Source organism: Diabrotica virgifera, chromosome 5, assembly GCF_917563875.1.
Source record: "Diabrotica virgifera virgifera chromosome 5, PGI_DIABVI_V3a".
In the NCBI taxonomy this organism is placed as follows: domain Eukaryota; kingdom Metazoa; phylum Arthropoda; class Insecta; order Coleoptera; family Chrysomelidae; genus Diabrotica; species Diabrotica virgifera.
The window spans coordinates 139,123,985-139,148,233 of NC_065447.1; the positions used below are offsets into that span (position 1 = coordinate 139,123,985).

At 31.9% G+C, this 24,249-nt stretch overlaps 1 protein-coding gene and 1 long non-coding RNA gene across 2 annotated transcripts in view; both read left to right on the plus strand.

Moving 5' to 3' along the window:
* On the plus strand, nt 1-3,125 carry LOC126884454 (uncharacterized). The gene is made up of 2 exons (XR_007698046.1): nt 1-634; nt 2,808-3,125. It is a non-coding gene; the product is annotated as an uncharacterized LOC126884454 (long non-coding RNA).
* A 4,168-nt stretch (nt 3,126-7,293) lies between these two features.
* The window catches only part of LOC114333169 (double-stranded RNA-specific editase 1), a 56,696-nt gene continuing 39,740 nt past the window's right edge, over nt 7,294-24,249 (plus strand). Inside the window, exons 1-2 of the mRNA XM_028283014.2 lie at nt 7,294-7,705; nt 7,892-7,968. Coding sequence (XP_028138815.1) covers nt 7,672-7,705; nt 7,892-7,968 — 111 coding nt within the window. The 5' untranslated portion in view covers nt 7,294-7,671. The remainder of the gene's footprint in view (nt 7,706-7,891; nt 7,969-24,249) is intronic.

Genomic DNA, 24,249 nt, shown 5'->3' on the forward strand with positions numbered 1-24,249 from the left:
ATCAATTATGTTTTCAGCAACCCAATAAAAGTTGACATTGACAGTTTTGGTGACAGTAATTAAATATTTGATAGTGATCATTGTTGATTAGCGTTCGAACAACCGGCCCTAAGTGTACGAAATTCTATGGACATTTGAGTGTAAAATGACAGCGGATGTGACAGCGGCTCATGACAGCGGACAGTATTAAACGAAAATTATCGGTGTGCCAATCAAGCAAAGGGACAAGGAACTTCCGAATATGGCCTAACTGGGGGCACATAACATAACATAACCTAATCCTAATATTTACATTTGTAAAGAATATCCTGTTTGTTTTTATTGTCGATTGTGCAGCGAAATTGTGATAGCAAATCAAATATAAAGTAGTTTATCGCCTACAGAACTGAATTAGTCCATAGCAGTTATCAGTTTTTCTTTCTTGGGAAGCTTATACATGTAACTTGTATTGTTGTAAATTGTGGGAGTAGGGCAGACAGGGAAAAGTCTTATTTTGTACTGTTCCCAAGGCTCCCCATGCAATACATTTAAATGAATTATCCAAACAAAGCTGGGGACAATGGATAAAAGCCACAAGAAGAACAGATATAAGGGAACTAAAATTAAAATATGAAAAGTAAACATTTTATAAGTGGTAAGTTTAATGTAATTCAATTAATAAGGATTTTAAATGTCTACAATAATAATAAAGATGTGATAATTCAAGCTTAATTATTAGGAAAGCCAGCCATGTTTCACTTCCATGAAGCAGAGAAGGGAGGTATATAATATACTGTCCCTTTTGTCTTCTCACTAATTTCTCTTTTGCTAATGAAACCTGTAGTGAGGGAGTGATATAATCGTGATGTTTTAGCAATTCTGTTGTTCATTTTTTTTTGCATTTTTTGTCTATTATAGTTTATAAATATTCAAAATCATTCATATGTTCTACTAAATTTCCGTCTAGGTTTATATGGATTTCTTTCAGTGTCTTGGAAATAAGTAAAGTTTTAGTCTTTGCTAATTTTATTTTCATTCCTTTGTCTGCAAGTTCTCTCGTCTATAAATTTAGGTTGCTTTGTAAAGATTTCTCTGAACTTGGTATCAATGCAATGTCATCTGCAGATACACATTTACTCAGAGTTATACTTTTTAATCAATGGTAACCTAAATCTAATTTTCGGGACTCTACTGCATTTTTTTTATTGGTTCATTCATATATATAATATAATGAATAGCAGTGAGCTTAAAACTCCACCTTGCCTTACTCCTTGTGTATTAGCAAATTTGTTTGATTCACAGTTTAATGCTCGCACAATGTTCCAGTACATAAATTTTACTTGCATCAATTAGTTCTCCTCCAACATCGAACAGTTCAAGCCCTTTCCAAATGTGATGTCCGGGTACCTTGTCAAAGGCTTTTTCCATTGTCTTATAGTAAAGATATGATCTTGGACACTGTGCCCGGTCAGAAACCTTTTTGTGCATCGTCTAGTTGATGTTCCACTTTCTTTCTCAGTCTCATCTCCAGTGTTCATTCATAAATCTTAGCCAGTACACTTAGCATGAAAATACCTCGATAATTTGAACATTACTTTTTTACCTCCCTTCTTTACCAGAAGAGCCATTACTGCTGTTGCCCAATCTTCTGGGATGCGTTTCTGTTTTCAAATTGTTATCAGTAATTTGTGTAAGTAGTGTAATGCAGATTCCCCCATATATTTCAACAATCGTGTTTTGATATTATCTATTCCTGCCACTACCATTTTTCATTTTTGCAATGGCTTCCGTTAATTCTTCCATTGTTATTTCATTACTCAACTCTTTGGAATATTTACTCCATCTATTAACTATATCTTGTGGTTGGGTAAGTGTTTCTCCATTTTATTTTTTTTTATTTGCACGACAGTACTACCTGATTTACCTCTCATTTTTTCAGACCTTAATAGAACAATTTTTGGTTTGTCCTACTACTGTCTTGCTCCATCTTTTCTCCAAATCTCTCCCACTGTTCCAATTTAGCTTTTTTAACTTTTTCTTTCACAAGCTTCCTTGCTTATTAACTGTTATTTTCTAGATAAGCTCTCCATGGTACTTTCTTTTCTTTCACAGCTATTTTTATCTCTTCGCTCCACCAACTAGTCCTTTTTTTTTGACTACTTTTATTCAATAAAAATATTGAAATACTCTTGTGATAGTGAAGAGACAGTTTATGTTTCCTTTCGATCCAGAGGCGATACACAATCTCCAGACAGTTGTTTCTGCCTTACGGCGTCCCCAGTGGAGCTGCCTGCACACCTCTGAATCAAAACGAAATCAAATTGTCTATTTAAGTGGAATTTCAAAAATAGTTATCTACTATTAGGATGCTTCAGCGATATCTCTTAAAGAAAAGAGAAAAGTCCCAGATACAAAATTCACTATTAAAATAGTAAATAATTATTTAAATCTGAAACTTTTCTTATTGGAACCCCTTTCTGGTACATCCTTAATCTCTTTTTGACTTTTACAATTTCGGACTTTGAATTATCTTTCTGATCTTTTTTCTAGATTAATGAAAGCAGAATGTAACTGTATACTGCAGAGTCCTTTTCCCTTTCTTTATTCATCATCTCTTGTCTTATAAATTGTAAAAGTCAGAGATTAAGGATGTTACCAGAAAGAAGTTCCAATAAGAAAAGTGTCAGATATAAATAATTATTTACTATTTTTATTTTAATAGTGAATTTTATATCTGGGACTTTTCTTTATTCTTGTGATACTTTCCACATTTTTATGATTTTTTTATGGTACACAATGTAGAATTTTTATTTATGTCTTTGTTTTAGGAACAACCACCAGATATTTAAAAGGTATAAAAAGAAGAAACTGCTGGAATTTCAAAACAAATGTGTTTGACTAGTAAAGATTTGGATAAATAACAGGAGTTACTTTGGGCTATAGCTACGTGCAGATTTATTTCCTTGTGGCTTCCTATGTTAATTCTTATTAATTATACACTTAAATATGTTTTTAGTCTCAGGAAGATTTTATATTTGATTATTTTTGAATAAACATTATTATTATTATTACCTTAATTTCCATTAAATAAATTAACTGTAATCAATAAAGTAATCGTTTAATTGTTAATAAATTATCAAGTATGATTCCCAAATATTTTATTTGTTTGACACCTTCTATGGGCTGATTGTGAGATTATAGTTAAGGTACCAAGGGTATTATAAGGATAATAAAACTTGAGGTCAATGGTGTATATACCGAGGGCCTTTGGCCTGAGGGATATAAGTTGACTGAAAGCGATATTATCGTTAATACCCGTGGTGCCTTCAACATTTAATGTCCGACTAAATTATTTTTTATAGGCAAAAAATTGAAGGAATTTTGAATTAATTAGTTTTCAAATAAGTACATTTACCAGCAATAGTCGTACGTAATTGTGGTAACCATAGTTTTACTTGGGTTGTTATTTGTCAACTTGACAGTATTTAACTAGTTATTTAAATTTAATACCCTAGGGCGTAATTTTTCAAAATAATGCCCTAGAGCCTAGGGCATTATATCATACTTAACTGACTTCGAAATCATGTCATTATTTATCAAACTGACTTCAAAATCATGTCATTATTTGTCAAATAATATACCAGTCGGACATTAATATTATTACAGTAGAACCTCGATTATCTGTCAGGGCACCGGACCAAGGGTATGACGGATAATCGAAAAGACGGTTAACAGAACATTAAAAAAAAATAAAAATTCATAGTACAACTCTCAAATTTCATTTGTATGGTTTGTTTGACAATATAAGAGGGATTTGTGTTCATACAATCGAATCAATTTAAAATATTCTGAAATTTGTGTTTGTTTTACTGCTGCTTCATATTTTGCGACGGCTGAATTTCTTAATCGGCATAAGGCATAAGATCATGCAATCTACTTTATTGGCTTCTTGTTGAGAATACCACCCGATGAATTATTGCATATGCGATGCAGCTTCTCTAGATTATTTACGCAAATCTTTGTCAGTTACAATAGGTTCATCAATATAGCTACAGTCAAGCTTCCTTGTGTCCAAGCATCAATATAGCTACTGTGTCAGCTTCCGAATAGGTTTGGTCCGCCTTTGTTGCCATTTCAATGAGTTCTTTATCTGTCAGCAATGGATAGCCGTTTGTGTCCTCATCACAAATCAAATTACCTTTTTTTTTTATTTTTTTGCATTTAAATGATTGCTAATGTATAACTCAATACAACTTCTGTATGTACACTGACGGTTAACAGAGGTGATGGTTAATGGAGAGACGGATAATCAAGGTTTCACTGTACATGATTTCAAAGTAAGTTATATTATAATGCCCTAGGGCGTTATTTTTCAATATTTATTTTGAAAAATAATGCCCTAGCTAGGGTATTAAATTCAAATAACTAGTTAAATACTGTCGAGTTGACACAATTACGTTACAACTGTTGCTGGTAAATGTACTTATTTAAAAACTAATTAATTCAAAATTCCTTAAATTTTTTTGCCTATAAAGAATAATTTAGTCAGACATTAAATGTTGAAGGCACCACGGGTATTAAAGATAATATCGCTTTCAGTGAATGTTTATCCCTTTAGACCCTTTTAACTCTTAAGATTGCTATCTAAAAAAAATACCAAGAAACTTTACAGAATCAACGATACTGATCTGGCTGTTATTAACACATTCACAGACACACTTTAGATGTAGACACATCTTATGGAGTAAGTGGCTTCATATGCAGTTGTGTCTGTGAATGTGTTAAGAGGTAAAGATTGACGAGCTCCTGTATAGGATAATGCTACTGTTTTATGTTAAAAAAAGGTAAATTAGAATCAGACCAGGTTTTTATCGTGAGTAGATCAGAAGGTATAGTAGCAATATTTGAGTTGCTCCAAGTAATACTGGTATCATCAGCAAAAAGAAAATTTTTTCCATTAATTTTTAAACTAGGGATGTCATTAATAAACGTAAGGAAAAGTAGAGGACCTGATACTGAACCTTGTGGTTTGTAGAGGACCCCACATACAATATTTTGGAGACTAAAGTCTGTATTATTTGCTCTAACCAGTTGTTTCCAACTATCCAAGTAAGATTGAAACCAATTCAAAGAAATTCTTCGAATTCCATATAAATTTAGTTATTTTTATCAAAATTTCATGATTTACACAATCAAAAGCTTTGGCATAGTCACAAAAAACAGTGGCAGTGTGAAGATTATTGCTCAGTGCTTGATAAACCTCATGTAGTACAGAAAACATGGCATCAGCAGTACATTTATTATTTAAAAAGCCAAACTTTTGTAATAAAATGTTGTTTTCAACAAGAAAGGACATAAGTCATGCTTTTATGAGTCTCTCAATAATTTTGGAGTACCGGTAGTAATGCAATAGGTATATACTTGCAGGAATTAGATTTTTCACCACCCTTATGAAGAGGAATAATGATAGCTGTCTTTAGGTACTCTGGAAATTTACCTTTCTCAAAAGAATCATTAATTGGCGAGATGAGGACACAAGGATCTACAGATCGAGCGAGTCTCGTAAATTGCACGGCTTCGAGCCACGCTTCACACAACCATATTTGCGTACTTGTGTTTTGGGTTGTGTGGTCGTGCTCTGGTCGATTGGAGTTATAATTTACCAAATTTAAATATAATCGTTCCTACTGATTCATAATATGTATACTATAATATAATATATTGAAGTTTTTAAATATTGCTAATATTATTAAAGTTTTTAACATTGTATTTTAATATACTTTGTTTTATTAATAATAATATTACCTAAGTATTGCACCTTGTTCAAAAAAAGTTCAAGATAAATACCGCGGTTTTTTCATATGAAAATGCAAAGAAAAAATATACAATTTGCAGAGTATGTAAATGCTTGTTTTTTGATAAAACAATACAAATTGTATGTAGGTAGGTAGAGTAGCAAAGCATTGAGTAGTTATAGCAAAAGTAGCTACGCCATCTGAGACATAATAAGGATGAAATTACATAGTTTTATATTTTCTTTTCTCATGGAGCATGCATGATGGAGAGTTTTTTAAAATACGTAACAAAGCATGTTGTTTTGTTATCTATGTTGCAAATATGTTGTTTTTTTTTTCAAATTACAAAATATGTTGTTTTCAATACAAGTACCTAATTGTTGTTATTATTTACTGAGCATTTAGAATTTTGACTAACGCTCGATTTCATAATAAAGTTAAAGTGTGTGTTACCTTAAAAAAAGCAATTGTTACAGTTAAAGAAAACTTTAAATTTAAAGTCCACTTTAACTTTATTAATATAAAATCAAGCGTAAGAAATTTTATAAACTTTGGAAAATAGCATTTCAAAAAAAGTACTGTAAGTATGCTGTATTTTTAATTTTTTCTCAAAAAATAAAACAAAACTCATTTTAAAACATATATTAAATTATAAACACAACACTAAATAAATAATTTTTCTCAACGGTTAAAAACCACACTTAAAAGTTTTAGAAATTCACACCCCAGAATCAAGTTACTCAAATTTTCAAACACCTCACCTGACACAGTGTCTCAAGTACAATTGCACGAAGCTGTTGATGTTATATTTTTACTCACATTAACAAAGTATTCATTTAGATTTCCAGGGTCTGAAAGGAAAAATGTTTAAGCTGGGTGAATTTTATTTCGAAGATCGTTTATTATGGACTAAGTTTCTTTTGCAACACTTTTAGAGCTTCTCAGACAATTTTGATAGTACGATTTTTTAGCTGATTTTATAAGTTTTAAATAGGTTTTCCTATACTTGCTGATATATTCAGTGACAGAGCCATTGGAAAGTAAATTTCTTGATGTAGAGTAGTGAAAGCATATTCATGGCTGATATGCGGATACCGGATACCTTTAGTAGTCCAGGGCCCAGGATTTGCGATGTTTTGGCTTAATTGTAATTAAAGGAAATGCTTTGTTGAACTTAAAAGCATATTAAAGCACATAAAAGCATATTAAAAAAAATCACTGAAAAGTGATAATTTTAAAATTACAGGAAAGTGCCACTCGGAGGTTAAGCAAAATTAAATTAAAACTTGTAGCTACTTTAGTTTTTTCAATTTATAAATCTAGTTTAAATTAAACTAAAAAGAAATATATCTTTTTTGTAAACAAACACATTTAACGGCTAAACAGCTTGCTCCGGTTGGATGATACTGCGCAGGACGAGTGTAATATCCACCACCGTCTCGGAGGTAGGTGTAGAAAAGTGTTACACTTTTTTTCCTACAGCATTTCAAAGAAACGAGTTGTACGCGTTCTACGACAGAAGTTGAGTGTATCGTGAAAAAAAGTGTAAACACTAGAAAAACAAAGAAACAAGAAAGTGTAACACTTTTACACTTTTCTTACACTTTTCAAGAACTAGTGTTACACTTAAAACAAAGGAACAGACCTTTTATGTTCCGAGTACTCTAATCAGAGACCATAGACTTCCGTTTTGCAGACTGTCATTTATCTGTCACCGACGTATTTCCTATATGGCTTCCACATCCGCCTTCTTCTCGGCTTTCTTGTTCTTTTGATTTGGCTTGGCGTCACTTGCGTACTGCTGGCATATTACTGCGTAGTATTAATTCTAAGCGGTAGTGTTTTTTCGTTCATACATTGTTAATAATTACATTATTAATACTAATTTACTATAAATATGTCTTATAGTACGCGAAGAAGTACTGGATATAGTAAGTTCCTAATTTTTTAAATTAATATGACTTTTATTGAATCTTGGTGAACTCGACTCTGTGCCGGGTTTTATTGATTTTCAATTTACAACGCTTTATTTTTATACTTTATATCTTAAATGTGTAAAGTTTTCCAAAGATGACTTCCAGTCGTTGTTTAAAGAAACTAATTAATTTTTTCCACAGATACCCCACAAACCCAGAACGTGGGAAATGTCGGCCAACGGAGACCGGTGGTTACAAATAATTTTGTCCAAGGACAAGTAAGTTTTTTTATTCATCAGTATTTTTAAAGGGCATTCTTAACACTACTCTCAGTTCAACTATATTTTTATTGGTAAATTCTAAATATTAGTTGCATCATTACTTCAATAAAAAAAATGGTGGTTATCTTCCGCCATTTTGCTGCTTGGCTGTTTGCCAATCTTTATTAGAGAGATCAATAATCGATTAGAACAATGTTTTTACTATTAGTTTCCAGTAGGGAATAATATTACTAAAAACTGAAAATAAATATAAAAGTGCAGTTTCATATCCATATTTGTCCTTAAATAAGTCATTTTACTTTGTTCTATATAGGTGCTTATGCTGCCTATCACATCTTCGCTGCTATTTAGAATAGTCTGGTTGTAGAACCACTTTCTCAGGTTTTGAAGAAAAGATATTCTTTTTCTCCCTGGTTCTCTTTCCAAATACAGTAGAACCCCGATTATCTGGGTACGGATTATCTGTGCTGTGATTTTCTATTACTCATCTGTGCCACCCTTCCGTCCCGAGGAGCACGGATAATCGGGGTTCTACTGTATCTTGCCCTGAAGAATGAGAACAAACCATGTGTGTTCATTCCTTATAGCATGGCCAGGATATTCTAATTTGCACTCTTTGATCCTGTTAATAATCTCACATTCCTTGCTAATTCTACATAGGTCCTCAACATTAGTCACCTTGAACAAAAACCTCTCTAGCCAGGCCGGTCATGGGTTCGCATAAAGTTCAAATTATTTTGGCCTGAAATTCATACATAAATGTATAATAATAAAAACCTATTAATTTACATTAACATGTCAATATATAAGTATAATTTTGATGAATTTATAAAGGATTGAGATCAATGTACTCATGATATAGAACTACCTCTGCTTATCTCATAAATCTGTGGTACTAAGGCAAAACACGATATGTCAAAAATTATTGATTTTTTCGTTTTTAATTCCATCCATGTAACCAATAGATCAGCGGTTCTCAATCTTTGTGATTCATGTACCACCAAATATTTATTATTTTTGGTACCACCTAAATGAAATACCTATCTAGCTAGGTGATCTAATTAACTATGATAGTGGTGCTGATTTTGGATGTTTTTGCTTTTTGTGTACCACCTCAAATAATGATTGTACCACAGATTGAGGACCACTACAATAGATGATAAAATTAGTTTTATATGTCCACTATAGGGCTTTTCATTCACAGTCATTTGTTTCGAGCTGCTGTCATGTCACATAATATTAATATATCTACGTCATACGTTATCGGTATATAGTATATAACAATCATACAAACCAAAGACGTATTGTGTAGATATATTAATATGTGACACATGACTGAAGCTCGAAACAAATGACAATCGATGAAAAGCCCTATTACAACAACACTACGAACTTTTAAACTCATCTGCTAGAAAATCATGTTTTTTGACATCTTGGGTTTTGCCTTAGCACCACAGAAATATTCTACATAAAATGTAGTGTTAAGAATATCATTGAAGTTACTTTGAACTAGGAAATAAATTTAGTTGGCAAATGAAGAGTATGAATTTACATTGATGCATTTTTGTATTGTTTTAATATAGGTAATTAGAAATATTACATATTCAGGTAAACAAGTGAAGTATTTATACATTTATGAGTGCACTAAGAACTGCCAAAATAAAGCAAAAGATAGAAAAATGAGATGCGAAATTAACACATTCACAGATATGACTACATATGAAATCACTTACTCCATAAGATGTGGCTACATGTGAAGTGTGTCTGTGAATGTGTATACATCTAACTGTGGGAAACTATCAGTAGTAATTACACAAGAGCTCTAAAATTATCGATGTGTATCTCGAGTGACAGTTTTAATTTCACAACCCGAAGGGGAGTGAAATTATGTCATGAGGGCAAAACAAATCGATAATTTTTGGGAGCTCGAGAGTAATTCTGTAAGTTATTTCATGATTAAAACTGTCTTTTTAAATAATTTTAACTAATATTTTATTGATATATTTGCCTGAATATTTACTAAACCTCTTTCTTGGTATTTTATGTGACAAGTTTTAAAACATTAAATTGTCATTATTGTCACTGAATGTATTATTGCAAAGCGATGAAAGGCATCTGATGTAATACTTGATGACAGGAAATAATAAAAATTATCGCTGTTATTTTTATTTCTGTAGCTTTCTATTGGTCAGAATCTCTATGAATGAAATAATCATTATAGTGTAAAATGTATAGGTTTCTATTGATTATTTCATTCATAGATATTCTGACCAATACAAACCTATAAGAATAAAAATTACAGCAGAAATTTTTTTCGATAATTTCCTGTCATCATGTATTAAATCAGATGCCCTTCGTTGCTACACAAACATGAACAGTCAGTGACGTTAATGACAATGTTTTACAACTTGTCAAAGAGAATAGCATAAACAAGTTTAACGAAATTTCAGGCGAAGATATCAATAAAATATTAGTTAAAATGATTTAAAACTATAGTTTTAAGTCATTATAACTAATAAATTACAGAATTACACTCAAGCTTGTCAAAATTACAGATTTGTTTTACCCTCGTGATACTTTGAAATAATTTCACTGCCCTTCGGGTCATGAAATGAAAACTGTTTAAAGTGTCACTCGGGATACAAATCGATAATTTTAGAGCTCTTCTGTTTACTACTCACAATTTCCCACCTAAAATAGCTTCATCTGTTTTCCGTTATTTTGCCGGTTATTAGCACACTCATCACTGTATACTGATTTTAACCTTTATGTTACTGACATGTCAGGCACATTGGAATATCTTATGTAAAGAGTTTCCTGTAAGCTGCTCATCGTCGGTGATGTGACAATACCTCCTATCTGCTTTTTCATGAATTTTGTAAGAGAGATTTCAAACTTTTTTATGGTCATGTTGTCATATATGCTATTTTTTGCCATGTTTTGTGTAGTAAATTCAACTATTTATTTACTACAAAACAAGTAAAAATTTACATATAAAAACAAGAGGCGGCCCTAAAAAAGGTTTGAAATCTCTTACAAAATTCATGAAAAAGCAGATAATGTTAGTCCTATATATACTCTGATTGTCTCTTTCTAATTTAATCTTGTGGCCCAGCTACTTCTAATAGGTCTGGATCCCGCGTATGAAAAAAAGTTGATTAATAGCAAGCTGAAAATTTGTTAATAGCTTTAGGGTGTCTAGTCGGATAAACTTTGATATATGGGAACACTGGAACAGGTTAAAAATTTGGAACAGTCGGACCATGAAAACCGCACATTCATTTTGTCCGACAGAACAGACTTAACTCTTCGAACAGAGATTAAACTCTCATACAAAAATCAGACTGCTATTTATCACCTGTTATAATTCCTGCAATTTGACATAATATGTAGAATATTAGCATATATATATATATATATATATATATATATATATATATATATATATATATATATATATATATATATATATATATATATATATATATATATATATAGTGGAACATGTAGAATATTATTCTACATGTTCCACTCATTAAAACGCCCATTTGGTGATAAATAGCAGTCTGATTTTTGCATGAGAGTTTAATCTCTGTTCGGAGAGTTTAAGTCTGTTCTGTCCGACAAAATACATGTGCCGTTTTCGTGGTCTGACCGTTCCAAATTTTTAACCTGTTCCACAATTAAAACTTCCCCTGTTCCAGTGTTCCCATATATCAAAGTTTGTCCGACTAGACACCCTTAAGCTATTAACAAATTTTCAGCTTGCTATTAATCAACTTTTTTTTCATATGTGGTATCCAGACCTATAAGATAACACGTGTTCAGTTTGTATGCCATTAGGTGAAATGTTTTTGGTCAGTAAAAGGTTGGCCATGTATTGTGTTTTGGAAAAGTTATTTTAAGAGCTCTCAAGGACTTTAAGTTGGCAGCCATGATCTACTGAGTATGCAGTAAGGACTATGTCATCTGCAAAGCTAAAGTTGCTCAAACTTTCCATTTATGTAGACTCCAATATTTTGTCAATTTTGTGTCTCATACCACTCTGTAATAAAGTGGTGGATAGTTTTCATTAATGAAAACAAGTCTGTTAATTAACAAGTTTGCTGCATATCGTCAGTGATGTGACAATACCTCCTATCTGCTTTTTCGTGAGTTTTTTAGGAGAGACGAAAAAGTTTTTTTAGTGCCACCTCCTGTTTTTATAAGATATTTTTTGACTTGTCCTGTAGTAAATTCTACTATGTTTTTACTATATAATAAGTCAAAACTTACATATGAAAACAGGAGGTGACCCTAAAAAAGGTTTTTCGTCTCCTAAAAAACTCATGAAAAAGCAGATCGGAGGTATTGTCACATAACCGATGATATATATTTTGTTAGTACTTCTCATTGATGCTAAATTCACACTTACTGTTGGAATGTAAGTAAACACATGTCACTTATAGGCGACAACTATGCTTGAGAGGGAAACCGAATGCCATCAATGAGAAACATGCACAGCGAATGTGTTTAAGAGCTTCAATAACATCTACACATTCTAACTGAATTCCATTTGTACTATATAGACTAAGGGCCGGTACTTTATGTCCCCATTAAACCCCGGTTAGCTAACTGAGGTTTAATCGGCACAGAAAATACCTGTTCTAAGAATAACAGGCTTCATAAATGCAATTATAATTATGTGATACTAAGGCAAAACCCGATATGTCAAAAATTATTTATCAATTTTTCGTTTTAATGCTCAATATGTACATTGAGCGATGAAGAATATGATGACAAAACCCTACATGGCTAAACGCGTTCATGTAACCAGTAGATGATAAAATTAGTTTCTGATATGTCCACTATTACAACAACACTGTCAACTTTTAAACTCATCTTCAGCAAAATCACATTTTTTGACATATCGGGTTTTGCCTTAGCACCACAGAATTATTACCTATAATAATTATAATATATAATTGCATTTATTAAGTCTGTTATTTTTAGTTCCGGTATTTTCTGTCCTGATTAATCACGACATAAGTACCGGCCCTAAGAACCGGTATAGGTGAAACTTGCTTTTTAGGCACAATAAGAGTCATAACGTAGAACTTAAAAAAAACATAAACACTACTTTTTAGTAGCACATGCCTCGACAGTGGCACATCAAACTTTCCAATCATGGACGGGATGAATAAGTTAAACGATACCCTCCCTAAAGTCGCATTTACACGATGGCAATTGGCGAGACAATTGTCATTGGACAATTGTCATCACGTGGTTGCGGATTGTTGGAGGCCAGTCCAGTTGAAAGAAAAGATGTTTACATGGGGCCATGATGTTTAGTTGGCCCCGTGTAAACATCTTCTCTTTCAACTGGACTGGCCTCTGACAATCCGCAACCACGTGATGACAATTGTCCAATGACAATTGTCTTGCCAATTGCCATCGTGTAAACGCGACTTAACTCTCAGAATTCATTTTTTTTTATTTGTTGACCCTTTCAGTGCGGCGTTAAATAGTAGGGAGTTGCGATGTTCGACCCTGCTCTGCTTAATTAAAAGTTAATATGACGAGAGCGCACTGGTGCACCTTTCGCATTTTATCAACAATTAACAAAGCGCACCAGTGCGTTTTCCGCATTGAAAGGTTTAAGTTCTATAAGCATATAATTTTTTGGGGGGTGGCTGCAGTGCTATTTTTTTATTATGTATATTTTATAAAATACTATATTTCTAATTTTTTTTCAGATTTTTCTGTAAGATTCCCCACCTTCATCTGAAAAATTGTTTTTTAGGGAGTTTTTGGGAATTTTCCCTATTTTTATAGACTTCAAAATCGATCAAATCATGTTTTTTGTAAATAGGTTATTTTTAAATTAAAGTAATCCTTTAGAAGAACATTTAAAAATGGGAGAAACATGTTCAAACCTTTAAAAACCCTATAATTTTTTTTGGATCTTTGAAGGAGGCGTACCTTGTGGAAAAATCGGAAACAATTTAAAAAAATATAGTGTGATAAAATACACAAGATTTAGAAAAAGACCTGCAGCCATTCCCAAAAAAAAAAATTTTGAGTGTATGTATACTGAGTCTATAAAGAAGACATGTTTTGTAAAAGCCTCAACTGTGCCTCTGAATTTTTTGATTTGCATCCCACCTAAAAATAAAAACAAAAAAAGTTTTTGATGGTGGGGAAGGTGGTGGTGGGTTAAAATTAAGCTGAGTCTTATTTTTTAATCAAATATAACTTAAAAATGAAAAAAATTGAATTGATGAATGAATTCTGGTAGTGAGGGAGGCTACCTTTAATTTATTTATTCTGTCATTAGTGGAAAGTTTGATGCGCCACTGTTAACACATGTGCGACTATAAAGTTATAAGACTTTTATGGTGCCTAAAATGATAGTAAATTTCACTTATACCAGCTCTTAGTCTTACTATACGTGTGTACCTTTCCAGTAATATAAAGGTTAAATGATACTTTAATACAGTGATGAGTGCACTAATATCCGGCAAAATAATGTAAAAGAGGGAAAACATAATACATTGTGGAGTAAAAAGGTAAAACTAGTAGAGGTGGAAATTATCGATATAATCGTATAAATTAACATTACATTACATAGTTTCCCACATTTAGTATGACAACCATCACTGTGACAAAAGAATTTTATAAAATACTCCTGTCACAGACGTCTAAAGGTGGAAAACTATGTAATGTAATGTTAATTTATATATTTATATCAATAATTTCCACCTATACTAGCTTTATCTCTTTATTTCACAATGTATTATGTTTTCTATCTTTTGCGTTATTTTGCTGGTTATTAGCAAGCTCATCACTGTATATATTTCAGGTTCTATTTTACACTAGACTCTGTCACAAACCCTTTTTTCGTGCATCATTTTTGACGTCATAGGATTTTAAGAATGTCTCGAATCATTACATGATATTTTAGTTAAGTCTGACGCTTCAGTTGTCAGAATATTTATATAAACATTAATATTTATACAAATTTGCCAGAATATTAATATTTAAGATAGTTTAATGTAAAATTAAATAATTATAATATCAAATTTCACTATACAATGTCCGAATATACCAATGGCATAAAATATTTATATTTACGTCATTGATAAATTTCTAACCTAGAAATTACAATTGTCATTTTGCCATATTATTGATTATTTTTGTGTCAAATTATCTCGCCTCATTGATTGGTAATCTAGAATTTAGAGTATGTATTGTAATCACTAGAGTCCGGATTTCTAAGCATAATGCTTATGGTAAATTATACAAGCAGGACTATTTTCTTTTTAAATATCAACGAAACATGCAAAAATTAGTCATTTTGACAGCCCTTTTTATGCTTTTTTTTTCTTTTTTTTTCTTTTTTTTTCTTTTTTTTTTTTAAATTATGCCTTTTTTGAATTTATGTGCTTATTTGGTGCTTTTTTATATACTGTTACCATTTTTTGCGTTTGCGAACAGCAGAAATTTAATTTTGATCTATGTAGTAGTGCAATTGTGGACTCTGACCTCCCATTAAATAAATTGCAAAATGAAAGTTTTAAATTATTTTTGGAAAAGTACCTACTATCCAAGACATGTGCCAGATGAAAGTACTCTGTGAAAAAATATGTTAATTGCATTTACAATAAACCAGAAAAAAGTAAATTCACTAGTGGGAAACAATTACATCTGGTTTGCTGTGGACGAGACTATGTATATTTATGAAAGATACGTTGCTAATTTATTCATAGGCGTACTTCATGAAGAAATCTTGACGAAGGGTTATTTAGTGTGCTCAAAAGAACTAGAAGCAATAAATAACAATACAGTTCCAAGATTCGTAAATGATGCTTTAACAAATTTTTACCTTCCCGAGGCTGTGCCCACCAACAAAATAATAGTATTAATGCTTTTCGACGCTGCACCATATATGATCAAAACAGCATCAAATCTTAAAGTGTTTTATCAAAATCTAATTCACTGTATGTGTCTAGCAGACGGCCTGAATCACGTTGCTGAGAATATACGAATTTCCACTTGTTAATGAGTTGATAAAAAATGGAAAAAAACTTCATTAAAGCTCCTTTAAGGGTGCAACTTTTTAGAGACAGATTCCCTAACACTCCATTATCACCGGAACCAGTGTTAAAGATGGTTAGATTCAGCTTTATACTACGCCGAATATTTTGAAAATTTTATAAGCTTCATATTGAAACTTTAAAGAGACTGCTAGCAAATCTATAAAATATTGTCAGGATGTTTTTGGTGAAACAGAATTACAAAACAATCTTCCTTTTATCAAAAGCAACTTTTGTTCTGTGAGTGAAACAATAAAATATTTGGAGAAACAGCAAATGTCATTAGTTGAGTCGGTCCAAAAAATAAACAGTTTTGAATAAAAGATGGAAGGTATCCCTGGAAAAATTGGTCATATAGTATTAACAAAATAAGATGTAGTAACAAAAAACGAAGGATTTCAAAAGATGAAGAAAATATTTTTAGTTTTAAATTGAGAACACGTTGAACATATAAATATGGATCCGGCAGTAGTGGCAAAGTATAAGTATATAAAACCAGTGTGGACGTTGAAAGAAGCTTTTAGATATACAAATGTTTTGAGTGATAGGTGCCGAGAAATTACGATGGAATATTTAAATGAGTAATCAGTTATTTCATGCTTTAAACAAAAATTATATATTTTCCTTCATCTAAAGCGTGTCGATAAAAATTAGGTTAAAGCATTTTTGATTCAGTTATCTATTTTTTTTTTATTCATTCTATTTTATTATTAAATTATATAATAGCACTTGTCTAGTTCTTAAGATAAGCCTAGAGATAATTAGGTATATATTTATATTTTCTTAAAAAAATTGTTTGTCAAAATTTATATGCTAATTTTCATGCTTTTTTTTTTTGTAAAATGGTTATGCTTTTTAAGGCTTTTTTGCGTTTCTTTATGCTTTTAAATCCGAACTTTAGTAATCACCAACCAATTGTACATCTGTAAGTATAAATCCGTTTAATATGCAACTACCCTTCAAGGAATACATAATTTTCTAAGTTCAATGTATAATAATACGTTTTTTTCTGTCACTTCCAACTGTAATGTGTTAAGAGAATTCGATAATCACACTGTGACGCACTGAAAAAAGGGGTTTGGGACGGAGTATAGTGATTGTAGTGCATAATATTACATGTTGCCATTTTTTTTATTTTTTATTTATCCATTATCTTTTTAGTATAGCTCCTTGTTTATTAAAAATTTAGCAAAAATTGCATCAATATTCCTACTAATTTATAAGGGCAAGATGTATTTTCGAAATTTAATATCTATATATATATCGGGTGTTCTACAGCATTCGCCGTTTCCCGCATCCTATTCGCCATGCTTTTCGGTCACGAATATCTTCCTCGTTGAGTTGTCTACTGTTCATTGCTTTCTCTACATCTTGTATCCATGTTCTCTTCGGTCTGCCTCTTTTTCTTCTCTCGGGTGGTACATACTGGATCATTTTCTTGGGCCATCTTGTTGGTCCCATTCTCTGGACATGCCCGTACCATATTAATCTTTTTTGTTCTATTCTGTCTATAATATCCTTTTCTACTTCCATTCTTTCTTTTATTTCTTCGTTTGGGATATGCTGCAGTTTAGATATTCTGCAGCTTCTTCTAAGCGCGTCCATTTCTAAAGCTTGAAGTCTTTTATTTTGTCGGTCTTTTACTTCCCACACTTCCGAGTTGTACAGGACAATTCCTTCCACGATAGTTTGGTAGATTTTTTTCTTTGTCTGATTTTGCAGTCCTGTACTCCACCAAATGCCATTTAGCTGTTTTATAGCTTTTCTTCCTTGGCTTATTCGATATTCTATATCTTGATCGCATGTGGAGTTTTTGTCAAAAATTGAACCTAGATATTTAAATTCATCACATCCTTTTATGTATTCCCCTTCTAATTCTAAGTCTTCAGTATCACCTCCGACTACAAGGTATTCAGTTTTCTCCATGCTCATTTCCAAACCCCATTTTTGGTACTCCTCTTTCAATTTTCTAATCATGTAACTGGCGTCATCTTTATCAGCAGCAATCACAACTTGGTCGTCAGCAAATAGCAACGTATACAAATAAGAATCTCCTACTGGTATCCCCATTGTTTGGCATTTCCTAGTCCAATATTTTAACACATGTGTAAGGTAAATTTTAAATAAAGTGGGCGACAGACAGCATCCCTGCAAAAGGCCTTTCGAAGTTTCAAAGGTATTTGAAAGTTTCGTTCCAATTTTAATTGCTGTTGTTGCATTAGCATAGAGATCTTTTATTGTTTGGATGTATTTTCTATTTAAAGTGGTTTGTTGTAATACCTCAAACATTTTTCCTCTGGGAACGGTATCGTATGCTTTTTTTAAGTCTACAAATACCATGTGAGTTTCTAGATTTCTAGCAGAACGTTTTTCTAGTAATTGCCTTATGCAGAAAATGTTATCTGTGCATGATCTACCTGCCCTAAATCCACTTTGTTCTTCGGAATCTTGCCACTCCTTTTCTATCCGTTTCTTTATTATTCGTCCGTACAGTCTTCCAACTGAGCTGGTCACACTAATGCCTCTGTAATTATTACAATTTTTTCTACCACCCTTTTTGTATATAGGGGTAGTTATGGAGTTTTTCCACTCAGAGGGCACGCCACTATTGCCTGAAAGGCATCCGTTGAATATTTCAACTAAAATTTCTTTTGCCTGTGTCGTGCTGTGCTTAATGAGTTCAATTGGAATACCTCCGGGACCAGGAGCTTTATTGTTTTTCATTTCTCTTAACGTTAGTTCTAGTTCTCGAATAGTTATATCTTCTAGTTGTTCCAGGTTGTTTGGGGCGATGATGGTTTGCCTTACATATTCCTGTCTATTCTCTTGCAATAGGTTTCTAAAGTATGTTTCCCACTCGTTTACACTTATAAGGGATATCTGGCATCTTTCTTGTACGTTTTGTCTTGTATTTGATATTGTTCTCCAAGCTTCTCTGCTTTTTGTTCCTCCCATAAGAGTGTCTATTTCTTCACATTTCTTCAGCCACATATTTTCTTTGGTTTTAATCACTTCTTTTTTTGTTTCCATTCTTATTCTTGCGTAGGTTTTTCGGTCTTCTGAGCAATTGGTACTGAGCCATTTTTGATATGCTTCTTTTTTTTCCCTCGTCTTTTCTTTTAAAGAATCTGTAAACCAAGGGTGATTAGTGTTATTTGAGGATTTTTCCCCTAACGCTTCGAATGCAGCTTCATGTAAGCACTTTTTTAGCCGATCATATTTTTCATCTGCTGTTCTTGTATTAAACTGTGTATTGGTTATCTTTTGGCTCAGTCTTAATTTAAAAAGAAAGGAGATTGAATTATCTTTCAGTGCGTCGATGTTGTATTTGTACTGAGGCTGGTGTTCTTCTGTAATCTCTTCCTGGGTCTCTTCAATTTTGTTGTTCAAGATATATGGAAAGTATAGATCTGCTCTGAGTAAAAAGTGGTCAGTTCCACATTCTGCACCTCTATAGACTCGTACATCTTTCGTCACAATTGATGACGCCTAGCGGACACCATCTCAAAAATCAGCAACCGAAAAGAGATTATCATGATGGGCGACTTCAATGCCAGAACTGGGTCAAAGATCAATGACGACATTGTGGGAAGATTTGGCGAAGAAACTGTTAACAACAACGGAACAAGACTTGTGGGACTATGTGAAGCGTATTCCTTACGGATAACGAATGGATTTTTTCAACACAGATCCATCCATAAATACACATGGACGCAGCCAACCCGACAATTGAAATCGATTATAGATTACGTCATCATGAAGCAGAAATCATCAAATTTAATATCTGATGAGGTAAAATGGCACTTTTCTTCAACCTAAACAAACTATTTAGTTTGTTACAGTTTTTCTTTAATATACTGAATTCGCTTTGCCGAGATTCGCTTTGACACATCCAGAATAGGAAACATACAGCACAAAAATTCCTCCCTCACATTATTAACTGCTCAAATCAACTTCTAGTATGTTCTTTAACGGTAAAATATTGCTAAACCTCGGTAAGTTTTAAAGAACCGCTTGGAATGGCATGAAATTTGGCATACACATAGCTAACAAGTCAAAGAAAAAAAGTGATATTGTGCCGATGTGTGCTTTTGCCATGGGGGTGGCTTTCACCCCTTCTGGAAGGTGAAAAAATATACGTCCAAAGTAAATCTGGAAATGGATAAATTGACTAATTTGAAGTAACTTTTGTTTTATAGAGTTTTTTCATTAAGTCGATACTTTTTGAGTTATTTGTGAGTGAATATGTTCATTTTTCAACAAAATAACCGCGCTTTTAGAAAGTTTCGCAAATAATAAGTATTTTGCCGAAAAAAACATTCTTAGCAAAAATATAGCCCGCAAAAAATTAAAAAAAAAAGTGTATATTTTAGGTCTCTATAACTGGTAAAAGCAGAGTTGTAGCTAATGAAAAATATGTTCATATTCGTTCAATTCCAAATGGAATACTTCAACGTGAAATAACCAAAAAATTAAGCACTTTTTGGGGAAAACTCATTACAAATATTTAAAGTATTTAAAAAAGGTTTCATTTTTGTTTTATAAAAAAAATTTCCAGCATCAAAAGTAAATAAGTTACTCTCAAAATAAAGTTAGTCCCCCCTTTTTTTTTTTGGTAAAAAATCAGGAAAATCACCTCCTAATTAGTATCTCAGATGAACTTAATCGTTACCACTTCACAAGTTTTTTTACTCGTGTATGTATTGTTTATATGATCTGTAAGTTTCATCAGTTTAAAGTCCTTATTTTTGCAAAAGCTGTAGTTAAAATGGACTTGAACGAGTCACTGATCACGAGTGTATGCAAATTTAGAAACGCAAAATCTTAATCAATTTTTGTCTTACAGAAAAACAAAAACTACAAGATATTCAGAAAAGTAATACTGACTTTCTTGTTTTTTGAGATTTTTAGTACCTCTAACAATTTTTAAGTTATTTTGAAAAAAAGCATATTTTTCAAAATTAAAAGTTTTAAAAATCAAATTTTTTCAAAAATAAGCACTTTGAGTCAGTGAAACTTACATATTATCGTATAAACACAACTTATGTTAAATAATTTGTGGGGTGGTAACGATTAATTTCATTTTTTAGGTTGCCAATTAGGGGGGTGATCATCCCGATTTTTTTTTGCCAAAACAAAAGGGAGCAACTTTATTTTGAGCGTAACTTACTTAAATTTGATGCTAGAAACTTTTTATAAAAACAGAAATAAAGCTTTTTTTAAACACTTTAAAAAAGTTAATGTTTTCCCCAAAAAGTACTTTATTTTTTGGATATTTCACGTTGAAATAGCCTATTTGAAATTTGGTGAATATGAACCTATTTTTCATTGGCTATAACTCTGGTTCTACGAGGTCCAGAGACGTCAAGCATACATTTTTTTTTATTTTTTCACAGGCTATATTTTTTCTAATAACGTTTTTTTCGACAAAATACTTTTTGAGTTATTTGCGAAAAACCGTCTAAAAACGTGGGTATTTTGTTGAAAAATGAACATATTCACTCGCAAATGACTTGGCGAAAAAACTCTAGAACAAAAGTTACTTAAAATTAGTCAATTTTATCTACAGTCCCTGCTCAATTTATTAGACTCACCCTAGAAATATGAGTTTTTTAATTTCAAGCACCTTAAAAGTATCTTCAAAGTGATACGGGGCTGCTAAATGGGTTAAATAACAATTATTTAATAATCTTGCTACATAATTAAGTTAAAAATGGTGCAATTTTTTATTGAATTTTGAAAACTTGACAGATGGTAATAGAATGTGCTCTAAAGTAGGCAATGAGTCAATTTTTTTCAACTTTAGTTTTTTAGTGAAATTAGTGATTGGCGTTCAATTTTCGTAAAATTTGCAGTGGTAAATGTTAATATTGTTCCATGAGTTTTTATTTTGTTTAATTGATTTTAAGATAATAATTTAAATATGTTAATTTCTAAAACATGAATATCTTCGATTGAAATTTTTTCATATGGGTGATTGTAAAAAGAACTTTCTGTTGAGCAAATCTCTTCTGTTACAAAAACCAAACAAAAACTTCTGCAAATTTCTATTAGAAAAATCCACATGTAATAAAAGAGATAGCCAAAAAATGAGGTGTATCTTAATTGTCAGTTGGAAGGTTGAGTCAAGAACTTAAAGATAAACATCCTGATACATCAGTTTAGATGGGTCGGTATGGCTGAAAGATTTCAGTCACCCCCGGTGGGCAACGAATTTTAAAGAATTTGGCTGTGAGACACAGAAGAGTCATCCATAGCGATATAAGGAATAAATTATAAGAATGAGAGAGTGTTCAGTATTTGAGTCCACTGCACGCCGAAATTTGTACAGTATTTCTCATGATCATTTTTCAGTGCGTAACAAATGATAGGAAAAAGGGTAAGTCCGTGATAATACACATTTATGACATTTATTCTAACATGACATTTATTCTAACATGACATTTTAGTTAAATCTGACAGTTGTCACATTTTATTTTCAATTTGGAATAAAAACAAATCAAAAGTGTTTCTTGCATTTATAAAATGGTATTTTCTTTGATTTGTATAGTTTTATAAATTATACAGATTATATTTTTAATATTATCTAATTAAAAAAAATATTTTTTTATTATGGCGCCATCTATCGACAAATAGAATAACTAGAATAAATGTTATAAAAAATGTCACTGACGAAATGTAATCACCGACGTGCCTTTTTTTCTGTCACATACAATTTAATGCGTTAGAAAGAAATCAAAAAACTGTGACGCACTGAAAGATGATCATGAGAAATACTGTACAGTATGGGATTCAAATGTCCTAGACCAGTTAAAGTCTTAATCCTAGGCCAAAACCATTACCACAAATGCTCAGGAGACGCTTAATTTCGGCCAATTTGCATTAATATTATATGACTACAGAGTTTTTATGCAAATTGGCCCAAACTAAGCGTTATTTGAGCATTTGTGGTGATAGTCGGTTGTTTGGTTGGTTCCTTAAACTGGCCTATAACATTTGAATCCCATACTGTACAAATTTCGGCGTGCAGTGGACTCGAGATACTGAACACTCTCATTCTTCCAATTTATTCCTCATATCGCTATGGATGACTCTTCTGTGTTTCACATTCAAATTCTTTAAAATTCGTTGCCCTCCGGGGAGGACTGAAATTTTTCTGCCATACCGACCTCTCCAAACCGATGTAACAGGATGTTTCTCTTTAAGTTTTTGACTCAACCTTCGAAGTGATGATTAAGATACACCACACTTTTTGGCTATTTCTCTTTGACGACTTGTGGTTTTTTCTAAAGAGCAGTAACAGAAGGGATTTGCCCAACAGAAAGATTTTTACAATCACCCATATGAAAAAATTTCAATCGAAGATATTTATCTTTTAGAAATTAACATATTTAAATTAATATCTTAAAATAAATTATAACAAATTAAAAACATAACATTAACATGGAACAATATTAACATTTACCACTGCAAATTTTACGACAATTGAATGCATCACTAATTACACTAAAAAACTAAAGTTGAAAAAAATCTACTCATTGCCTACTTTTAGCACATTCTATTACCATCTGTCAAGTTTTCAAAGTTCAATACAAGAATTTCACCACTTTTACTTAATTATGTAGCACAATTATTAATTGTTTTTAACCCATTTAGCCATTCCATATCATTTTGAATATACTTTTAATGTGCTTCAAATTAAAAAAAACTCATTTCTAGGGCGAGTCTAATAAATTGAGCAGGGACTGTATTTTCTGACTTATTTTTGACATAATATATTTTTTCACCTCCATTGGCACAATATCACTTTTTTTTTTCTTCGACATGTTAGCTATGCGTATGCCAAATTTCGTCTCAATCCAAGCAGTTCTTTAAAATTCACCGCAAAAACCGTGAAAGAATGTACTATTAATCTTTCACTAAAAAAAAAAAAGAATTATTGGAAATAGTGGGAGTGTTTACTAACCCATAAAATTTTGTGGAATGTATTTGTATAAAATATTTTTATTTTGTACAATAAATAATTTTCTCATTTGTTATCTTCTTTATATAGGCAGTACATACTGCCTGTTTTTCTTCAATGGTGCCTTTCATTCTTCCCCTAATTTGTCATTCCATATTTTTCTTGGGCATCCTATACTTCTCCTGCCCAACAGTGACTTGTCCCTTGCTATTCTTACTATCCTTGATTCAGACATCCTGC